General features: G+C 43.4%; 2 protein-coding genes across 4 annotated transcripts in view; one reads left to right on the top strand and one right to left on the bottom strand.

The window, feature by feature from the left end:
* Window positions 1-1,265: 1,265 nt before the first annotated feature.
* On the top strand, window positions 1,266-6,740 carry naa30 (N-alpha-acetyltransferase 30, NatC catalytic subunit). The gene is made up of 4 exons (XM_034899934.1): window positions 1,266-2,369; window positions 3,097-3,220; window positions 3,561-3,616; window positions 6,144-6,740. Exons 1-4 carry the CDS (start codon window positions 1,503-1,505, stop codon window positions 6,279-6,281), a joined length of 1,185 nt encoding a protein of 394 aa, XP_034755825.1. The 5' UTR covers window positions 1,266-1,502; the 3' UTR covers window positions 6,282-6,740.
* A 3,071-nt stretch (window positions 6,741-9,811) lies between these two features.
* The window catches only part of LOC117961335, a 7,686-nt gene continuing 6,380 nt past the window's right edge, over window positions 9,812-11,117 (bottom strand). For all 3 annotated transcript variants that reach the window (XM_034899915.1, XM_034899913.1, XM_034899914.1), the window contains exon 8: window positions 9,812-11,086. In XM_034899915.1, the coding sequence (XP_034755806.1) occupies window positions 11,012-11,086 (75 nt within the window). In that variant the 3' untranslated portion in view covers window positions 9,812-11,011. The remainder of the gene's footprint in view (window positions 11,087-11,117) is intronic.

Raw genomic sequence — 11,117 nt, 5'->3', positions numbered from 1 at the left:
CAACAGAAAAGTACTTCTTCTTTCCTCTCCTGTTGAATATTAAGAGATGTCTCACATTAAATGTTGTTTTATTAAAAGAAAAACGTATTAACAACATAGTAGTAACATATTGTAATATGTTACTACTATGCACCCATACACATATGTAATGGACGGTTTAATGGATAACTCATTCCTAAAATGGATCTTTTGAAAAACAGATGTTATGACAATTGTAACTGTCTAAAATATGATCTTTCAGAGATTAGAAACATGTCAGGGGCAAACGGAGCGTGTACATTTGTACTTGTTGTTTTAACTCAAAATATAATATATGCTCTGCCCGTAATGTGGAAAAAGAAACTTGCAGTGATTTAGTCAGAAACCTTGTTAACAGTTACTTCAGTCTCCGTTCACTTACTGTTAAGGAAAATGCAAAGCATGGTTTAAATGGCGTGACTATTGCAGTCTTGAATACACAACTTTGTCTACAGAAAGTGGTGAAGTGAAAAGTACAATATTATACTTAACTCCAGAAAGTAATGGAGTGAAAGTATTAAGATTCACTATTTGGATATTACTGGAGATAAAGCATATAGGCTACCTCAAAACAAACTTAAAGCAAACAGGTGAGAAAAGGCCAATGAAATGTAACTACTGGTGACATCTACTGGAGAAACTGGAAAAGGAAATTATATATCAAAATAAATCCTCAAGCTGGCGTCCTCTGCTGGGAAGAGACAAGTCAACAGCTCTTTGATTTACAGGGCTGTGAACCTTTCAGTAGGAAATCGCGTTTATACTTTCATTGTTAAGACAATTTCACAATTTAAAGTGTACCAACACCCAGAGCCTACCAGGCTGGGCTACACATTCAAATATGGAAGGTTTACATAAAGTTCTAATAGGTATAAAATAAAAGCAAAATAAAATATATTTCGGCAGAAGTGAAATTAACTATGCAGCTCCTTCTGTCAATGATTAAATTTTATTTTATTTTTCTGAAAATCCTATGAAATCCTATAAAGAAGAAAAGAACACTTTCCACTTTTTTAAGGGTTTAAAATAAAGTTGAGATTACTTTAGAGATTGTGTCCACATCCTTGCTTCGTATCTTCTGTTAATACAATAGAGTGAACATTTATATAATAAATAAAAATCATTCAAACTACATCGACTAAAGAGAGGAAATTACTTTATTGAAGTGCTAGGCACATTACATTAGCTAATTTGCCCTAGTGTCTGAAAAAACGGCATCTGTCATGCGTTCCACCACTGTCGTAAAACGTCGCTGTCTGCTGTGATTGCAATGGCGTTTGCTGCGACAGCACTTTCCGGCAGCAGGGAAATCGAGGAGAAAGCAGCGACAAACGTCGCCAGCGGATACGTGACCGCCTCAAAATCCCCGGATTTATGCGATATTCGGTGAACTGACTTGTTTATTGATTGTACAGCCGTTCGCCTTGTGAATGAGCTTGTGTTCAACGTTTTCCAAGCGTGAATCTCCACCTTAATGCGGTGGGATGGCCACAGTGCCGCCTGGGCCTAGTAGCGCACTGCCTTCATCCCCGGCTGAAATTCCTCCTTTCCCCGGGGCTGGGAGCGCGGAGCCGGCGGTGGAAGACGGAGAGTCGGCTTGTCACAAGGAGGACTGTGAACCCGCCGGTAAAGGGAAGACGTCGGAGCCGGTAAACGGCAATAGGTCGGTTAATAAGAAGCAAAAAAACATGCTAGCGCGAGCTAGCCCGGCGGCGCTGCACCTTAAAATGCAAGCCCGAGAGCAGCAGCAGCTAAACGGCTTGGCCTGCCCCTTAGAGGACGCTGACAGCCACCAACACCCAGGAAACCGGCCTGACAACCCGAGACCGTCCGCTGACAACTGTGACAGCAGTAGCAGCAGCAGCAGCAGCGGCAGCAATGAGGATGCTCCTGCCGCTAGACACAATAGTGAGCATTGCCAACATGGAGGCCACAGCCCTTTTTCCAAAAACGGCAGTCACTCTCCCCTAGTTAACAATAGCATGAACGGGATGCCGGGTTTTACAAGAACTGAGGCGGCCTACAGCCACCTCGGGGACGAGGGGAAAGAGGGGTTTGACCTCAGGGAGCCACCGAGACCGCCCAGCATTGAGCCGCCGGATGCCGGGCCCGGCGGAGAGGAGAGCCTCGCTGACCCGCAGCAGCCGCCCGCCGCTGAGCTAGCCCGGCTCGACCTGAGCAGCTCTCCCGGCCGAGTGGAAGAGGACAACCACGGCATTCGCTACGTCCGCTACGAGTCCGAGCTCCAAATGCCGTGGATCATGAGACTAATCACCAAGGACTTGTCTGAGCCTTATTCAATTTACACCTACAGGTACTTCATCCACAACTGGCCGCAGCTCTGCTTTCTGGTGAGTGTGACACTGAAACCATCACAATGTCAGGAAATACTTGTATTCACTCTTTAACTTGTGTTTATCAAGTCAAAATAAAGTATGAGCCACTCTCCTGGCCTATGGACTTTGGTTACAGATGCATATCATTGTTGGGGCAAGGTGTGACTGCATACTTGTGGCTTTGTGACAGACAGACAGATTACACATTAATGTGAATTTGTCACTGAGCACATTGGTTTGGAAATTGTATTGTATCTGTTGGTAGCTTGAATATCCACTTTTCTATCACAAAGCCTTGATCCTTGTTAGTATATTTAATTTCAGTTGGAATTAATAGCTGTCAAATCAAGAAAAGTTGAACTGACATGGCACTATCCCTTTATAGTTCATCACTAATGTAAGGGTCTTTTTGTTTAATCATATGTAGCAGCAAGCCAAGGTTTAAAACCTTTACTTTCCAGTTTAAGTAGAGACTAATGTGCTGTCTGCAGATGTTTCCTCTTTCACCAACAGTGAACAGTCAGTGATTTCTACTTTGACAACCTCCTTTCTTTGCATATCTTTCGAGCCTCAATGTTGTAAATTTCCCAGTTCCTGTTTGTCTGGAACGCCTGCATATAACGTAAGAGGAAGCGCCATGAAATAAAGGTCAGAGGTCAGCTCAGAGATGACAGGACTGTTGGCTTTCAGCAACCAGCTCAGTAGACACACGGAGGACCTAACTGTTGTGTGTCTGTCACAGGCCATGGTGGAGCAGGAGTGTGTCGGGGCCATCGTATGTAAGCTTGACATGCACAAGAAGATGTTCCGTCGTGGCTACATCGCCATGCTGGCCGTGGACTCAAAACACAGAAGGAAAAGCATCGGTGAGATCTGGACTCTGGGTGTAACAAACAGAACACACATGAAACTCTGTCCTTTCACAATGTGGAGCCAAGACCGAGTTGTGCAACAGCGTTTTCTTCTGCATACTGCAACCAAATCTCTTAATGCAAATGCAGTATTTAGATAAGTTTTTCACTCTGAGTGGATTTGTAACAATATACTTTAACCCTTTAGTGACATTGTTTACCTTTTGCCTTTCTTATACTACCAGACATCAAGCCAGACAAATAGAAAGTCAGTTGGAATGTTATTTAAAAAAAATGTATTATTAAGACTTTTTTTTTTTGCATGCTATCACTGACTGATACTATTTTGTCATAGGTACTAATCTGGTGAAGAAGGCCATCTATGCCATGGTGGAGGGTGACTGTGATGAGGTAAGAAACGTAGATCATTTCTCCACCCAGGCTTTAGTACATTCAGAGAATATTGAGGTTTCTGAGAAAAGGGTTAAACACATATGGGCTGATGCGAACATGCACAGGCTTTGAGCCGGCATTGCCACATATTCATAAGCTGATATTCATGTTCCAGAGTCTTCACTCACAATGCTAGAATATGCAGTAGACTTGAGGTCTGTCTTGCATTTACCAAACCAAATAGTACAGAAAAAGAGGGGGAAACTCAAAAATATGGCTAATACTTTACAACACACAGAGAAGTTATTCATTCTTTCATTTATGCATTCATATTTATCATACAAGAGAGTTAAAAAGTAACATTACTTTACAATATAAACGGGCCTGACTCAGTTTAAAAACTGGTTTTCAGCAGGTTCCTGTTCTGATTGAAATAAACCATCTGTGTACATTTGGTTCTTGGTTTTAGTTTGAGCATCAACTAAATCAAATCAGTTGCTAGTAGTATTTCCTGGACCAGTTTTCTTTGCCAGCCTTCACTTATTTAAGTTTCTACTAAGAACTTCAGCTGCTCTGAGCCTTTCAGTTTTTTCCTTCTATTACAGACTACTTGGCAGAGGTTTGAGATGGAAATGAGATTCTGTATTTAACTTCTAACACTGTAACTGTGTTGCAAGTTGCATTTCTTTCATCTTTGGTGCCTGTGGATAAGGCAGCATGCATTGTTTTGTGTGGATTCCAACCCAACGTTATAACCTGACACACATGTACTGATGGTTTTACAGGTTTCCTTGTAATGGTCACCCATACTATCTTCATGTCCCAATACACATGCATTGTTTCACACTCCTGCCAGCATGCCATACATTGTTAAAGACTGATGTTCTTATCTTCCAGGCTCAATTAGTTTGCAGCTTTATTGGTTTTGAATATCGGATGCACAGCCGCGCAACTAGATTATACCTCAGTCTATTTTCTAGTTTCATAACGTCCGTTACAATCAAGCCATTGCCCGATGAGTCGATACAAAGCTAATTAAGACTGTCATCTCCCCAAAGCTCTGTATTTCTCAGTATGGCTATGTTTACAAAATGGTGTGGTCCTGTGTCTTTCGCACGCAGAAGCTGAAGTGTTGCTTTTTACAGTACGTCGGCGCTGAGAAAGCAACTAGAGATGGTCTGCCTCCAATGCTGCCGTTGTTAAAACATTATAAAATGTCTTTTTCACTGGTAGCGGATCAGTACTTAGTTCAGGTATCAGAATCGGTATCAGGAAGCAATATAGTATCGGACCAGCAACAGCAACACTCAGCTTTGGAAACAAAGAGGACATATCAAATGTAAGATAACTACCTCTTCTGAAGAGCCCTTGTCTTTCTGTTCTGGTTTTCCTCCGTGTCCTCCTTGATTTGACTGGTTACACACTAATAACAACTGTGTGGAGGTGGGGGTGGTGCGTGATAGGGTCGAGCCATCGCTAATATTTTCAACAATTCTGCATCGATGCATATTAATCGATTATTATGGTGTTGATTTTGTTTGTGATTTTTTCCGTTGTGTTCAGAGTCCACTGCATTCAGGAGGTGTCTTTTTTAAGAGCTGATCCAATAAAAAGGGGAGTTCATAGATAGATATAGAGAGATATATATATATATATATATATATATATATATCTCTGACTGCTTCAAATTGTTGATGAGAACCATATGTAGCAATATATAATATTGAGGAGGTGTGACGCATCAGAATATCAATTGATTTGGATCGTTAACCAGATGATCATAATGGAATCCTGTCCTGCCTCCTGCTTGTCCGGTTAGTTACCCAGGCAACGGAAGAATACCAGAACGCCTCTGTTCAGTTTGGCCTAAGCAACGCACCCCAAACTTCCATCCTCCCCCCTTCCATCCCAGCTCTTCATGTCTCTCCACTCCCGTTTAACGGGAGAGAGGAGGAAGAGGGGTTAGGGCGGTGACCTGCCTCTAAAGTAAATGACTCCTGCTTCCATGTACTTTAACTTTTCACCAATATTTCCCCTGTAGTAACTAGGGCACTTCAGTTTGGAAGTTCTACAGCAATCGAATGAAAACAAAGAATTTACAACACCTGTAGCGACGAGCGTTGGACAGATATTCCGTTCTTTGCGCTCTAACTGCATCGTCCTATTTGAGGATCGTGAGGTCATCATAATTGCACGACATCTGTTCTACCAAGCTCTCCAACACACCGTAAAAGTGGGAGAAATCAAATCACTGGCACGGAGCAATTGAAGGTAACAGCCGCAAAAACGGATGAATGTCGAACATTCAACAAACGTCGCGCCTGCTGGGCGCAGATTCTAGATATAAAAAAAAAAAGATTGATCCCCAGTGGGGAAATTAAAAGATATTTAATAATACAATTATAGTTCTTATGGTAAGTTAGTTAATATCGCTTCAATATACACAGCCGCTCCGCAGTCATACACACATTGACTTGAATGGAAACCTAATGTCTCCGCCAAATATAATGCAACTCTATATTTTGTCCCATCTGTGTGTCCCCAGGTTGTATTGGAGACTGAAATCACCAACAAATCAGCCCTGAAGCTGTACGAGAACTTGGGTTTTGTCAGAGACAAGCGGCTGTTCAGATACTACCTAAACGGAGTGGACGCGCTGCGGCTCAAACTGTGGCTCCGCTAGAGGAAAGACGAGGGGACGGGGGAAGACGGACAGCGGGTGCTGTTCACTTTGAACGCTATCGGCTTGACAGCCTCAGCTCTGCCCTGGTCATTTCACTCTTATAGATACACACACACACACACACAATCACACACACACACACACACACACACCTGTGTACACACATAAGGAGTATGCATATAGGGATGCATAGACACACACACACACACACCCTCTTTTTGTCCTTGGCCTCTAAACAACTGTTGTTTAGGCAGAAACGAACTGACATCCCACCTGATGTCCTGTTCTCATGAAGGCGCCCCTGATACTGTCTTTGATTGGGAATGGGGGGAGGGGGGGTGCGAGTGTGGCCCCACATTGAACCGGGACACTAGGTGTGAGGCAGCTTAAGTGAGAACGTGCGTCCGAAACCCCCAGGGGACACGGCACCACACCAAATCCTCCTGCAGACCCCGGGGGAGAACAACCAACAACCCGTGAAACCAAGGCATCGGGGCAGTAAAAACAGACTAGGGTGACAAATAGTTGTTTCTTTTTGTGTTTCTTTTTTAACCTTGTGAGTTGGTCGTGGGGACGGAAAAAGCTATAGTATGACTGTGTGTTTGTAACGCCTCATGTTCTTGTTTGTTTTGGGCTTGTTTTTGTGTGCGTGTATACGTGGCTCGGGTGGTTTCCCTGGGACTGCGCGGGGTCACGCTTGGTGGGAATTGTGCGTACTGTTTGTATGTTGGCGTTTTCCCTCCTGTCGAATGGCGTGGCAGCTCCCCTGCCTCCGCCTCCAGGACTGAAGCCTGTAAAGATGTGCATGCATTTATTTTAATGTGAGTGCGGGGGAAAGGGTGACGAGTGTGCGTGTGGATTATCCCAGTCTGAGGCTAACCCCTCCGAACCCCTCCCTGTGTTCGGTGTAAGCAAGTTGGTGCTGAGCAGGTGATGGAAAACGCATCACTCCATTAGCACCTGAACTAGGCCCAACTGCTGGATCTGCCCCCTTTTTGCTTCAGTGTCCTTCAATAATCCCTCACCATCAAACCCTGACAGTATGGCTGAGGACTTGAATTTTTCCCCTTCCTATTATTGCAGATCAGAACTCGTTTTCCTCGGAGTGCACTGCCAGCCGCTGCAAAATTCCCCCAAAAAGGAGAACATTGACTCTTTCAAAGAGACTCCTTGCCAATGACGGTGTGGTCAGATGTGTCCTAGCCATCTGAGTTTACTCTGTTTTTAGATTATGCATCTGTTTCTCCTTGTTGCAAGTGCCACTCAATCCATCAGCGCTCTCAGCCACAACTGCAGTGACGAGCCCGCTAACGGGCGTAGCCTCGGCTCCAGACCAGAGGCAAAGTGTTATATATGCTGGAATGCTGTTTAAGTATGCTGTGTGTGTGTGTGTGTGTGTGTGTGTGTGTGTGTGTGCGTTTATCTCTTGATAAAACAAAAAAAAGGAAAATAGACTCTTAGCATATTTTATTCTTTTGTTTGCTTTCAGTTTTAGATCTTCTAATATACACCTGCATAACCTCACGCTGCTCATAAGCCGGCTGAGTCCACAATGCACTTCCCACGGGCCCGAACTCGATGCACGACCAACCTCGCCAACATTTTGAGATCTCCAACATGGCCCAGTCCACACTTATTATGGCAAAGAATGTTTGCTTCAACCTGGGTTTTTTTTCCTCTTGAAAGTAACATGAACAAAGGTCAGATGCACTTCTTTGGAAACTGCTGCTGCTGTGTGTGTGTGTGTGTGTGTGTGTGTGTGTGCGCGCGTATGAATGTGCCCATGCATGTCCTGTTATTAAGACAATGGTGTGGATCTGTAAGACTTCTATTCCTCTCTTTAGAGCGACCCGCACAGGAAAATCACACCCTGTTGGGGTGCTGTGTTTTGTCCCAGCCTTGTGAGGACACCAGGAGGGAACAAAGCACACACTCCTTAAAGCTTTCCACGATTCGAGTTAGTGCTGTGATCGAACTAAACTCCAAATTATGCAATTGGAATTCTGCATGCTCATATTCTGCCTCCAGTATTCAGGGTAGAAAGCACTGCAGGACACTGCCACGTGGGACTAACAGAGTCAGTTCTGCTCTAAAATATTGACCAGAGAAGAAACGAAAGTCTCCAGCAACCATTCATGGAAGTCAAACGTTTCAGTGATCCATCAATAACACTACAGGACTTTGGTCATGTGATGGCTTTGTTTCCCCGTGCAGCGGTCCAGCTGACATCTTTCATCCCAGGACTGAATGGGAGCGTAGAGGTCTACAGCCTGTGTATGTATGTTTGAGTCTGTGTGCATTTAGAACAACGGTGATCACATGACCTTTCTTTCAGATTTGTATATGAGTGTTATTCTATTCTACGGATATATTGAGAGAATGTTTTTTTTTTTTTTTGGGTGAATCATCTGTTGGGAAGGGGGCAGTTTGGGTGGATTAATCAGATTTGGTTTTAATTTTAATTTCTGTGCTACTTAAGCCCGTCCGGTGGTGTAACGAGATTCATGAGCTCTTCATAGTGGGCATACGTACACCCTAGACCCTGAACACCAACTGTTATCTCTACTGCTCATCTGACACTCTTTAGATTTCAGTTGTCACCCCGTGTAAACTCCTGGTTTATTTTGGAGGTTTAAAATCATCTTTCCTCTTGTGTCTCTCTCTTTTTTTTTTTTTATACAGTGACTGCTGATGGATAGACCACCCCTTACAAAATGAACATTACTCGTTCTTTCAAACCAGCTGTCGGTATAAAGAAGTGTTTTAGATTTTTGAAGGACAAGTGTCTGTTATTTTCGGTTTGTTTTTTTGTTGGTGTTCCTGTGAAACTCTGGCCGTTCCATACGGGCATTACAGCCTGTCACAAAGAGCTGAAGGGCTCAGTTTAGCTCATGATCACAGACTGAAGGGCTTCGTCATCAATATCAGTTCATAGCCACGGCCCGTGGTCTTGTTTTACCCAGCTCTCCATCTCTCTGACAATGCATTTGTAATAAGTTCTGACTTGACATGCCAGTTCAGTGTTCACAGATGTCAGAGGCAGTTTCATCCCCCCCTCGTCCCTCCTGAACGTCCCTCTGTGCTACCCAGGTAGCTTATTCTAACAACCGCGCCCCCCCCCTTCTCTGTCCTCACCAGGGGTGACATCTACCATCCCACATTTCTAGTGTTACAATTATAAATTCCCCCAGAAACCAGTTTGCTGGTCAAATAAACAGCATTTGTCTTGGCTGTCATGCTGCACTACAAAGACCTGTGGTCCCTACAACCAACCATGGGGGCTTCCTGCACTCTCAAAGGGGAGAGCAAAAGGTTTTTCTGCATGTCAGATTTCTGTTTTCCCTGTCCCCTCTTGATTTTGATCTGGAAATGTCCGAAAGCTTTTATTTAATGTGGAAAAAGAACACAGAAATAAATTATTTGATTTTTTTTAATGTTGTAAACTGGGTTATCTTGTCTGCTGTCTGGAGTGGTTTTCATTTCAAACATAATGCACGCTTCAACCGTAATATAAGAGAGTCACAATCGGACATCTTAAAGAATTATTTATTAGATCACATGTTTCTTGTCTACATTAAGAGACTAAAGTGTCCTATTTTACATTACACTTAATCTAAAACAGTATTATTGCATATTAACAGGCAGTACAATACATTTCCGTATCCGATGGCAATGAAGTTACCAAAAATATGTTTTCTTTGAACATAAGACACTACTTTGCGTGTTGTTACAGACATGGCTCAAATGAGTAGTGTTAAATATTTCTTGCACCTTGTTTGTCTAACACAGTAGATTTTATGAAATGATTCTACGTCAAACGTAAGGATTTGATTGGACGACATGTTACATCTCAGCAATGGGACGTTGGGCTCGACGTGTTGGCTTTGTTTGAACCAGATTAACACACACGAGACACTTTTGAAAACATGAATTAGTCTTTGATGTTTGTGCTTCTTCAGCCAGCGTAAACCCTGCGTTCATCGGGAAGAAGTCTGCACCGGGCCTGTGTAGTCTTAGTGGGAATAGACTCCGTAGTCATGCACTTAAAGTGGCAAAAGAATGAATTCATATTCGTTATATTGTACATCAAAATCTGTTTTATGCTACATACTTTTGTAGGATTATGGTATTTTTTCATGTGCGTCTCACAGTAATTTTTATGAACAAATGCCTTTGAATAGAACATTTACATTTCCACAAAATTCACATTTAAACGACGCATTAGTTGAAATGAATTGTATGGGAAGGTTTCTGAAATGTGAGGAAATCTTGCTCTTTGAATTTCTTGAAGATAATCTCATTTTACTGTGTATATTTACATGGATGTAACTCTTCCAAAGCTCCTTTTTATTACCTGACAGAACACCTACTGGTCCAACAGTTTACCAGCAGCACTCTCATCCAATACCCTGCTAATGCTTCTTTTTTTTATACAAGCATTCATATACATTTTTGTGTCAGAGTTTATCACGCCAGCCCTGACAACATCAAGAAAAGTGTTCACCTTGGTACTTTTAGAAAAGGGGGGGGTATGCAAAGCCGGCCTTTGTGCAGCCGTTGCAAATTGTGCCCTATTACCAGTTGCACTCTGTGGACCAGATGAGTCATAGCCAAACAGCCCAGGGTGATTGGAGATGCGGTAGTCATAGCGATGGCGGTCTTTTCCGACCCTCTTCTTTAAAGGAGCATCTGCCGTTGGTTACTGACAAAAGGAGCCCGGAAGGGTCTCATCAGAACTCGTCCTCGGAGCTGTCAGCTAGCAGCATAGCCTGGTCCTGACGGCTGGTCCCGGGCTCTCGAGGTTGCTGGGTGGGAAGGGGGGGGGGGGGGGGGGGG

This window comes from Etheostoma cragini, chromosome 18 (genome assembly GCF_013103735.1).
Source record: "Etheostoma cragini isolate CJK2018 chromosome 18, CSU_Ecrag_1.0, whole genome shotgun sequence".
Classification (NCBI taxonomy): domain Eukaryota; kingdom Metazoa; phylum Chordata; class Actinopteri; order Perciformes; family Percidae; genus Etheostoma; species Etheostoma cragini.
The sequence above is the reverse complement of the archived record's forward strand: the minus strand, read 5'-3'. Positions and strand labels throughout refer to the sequence as shown.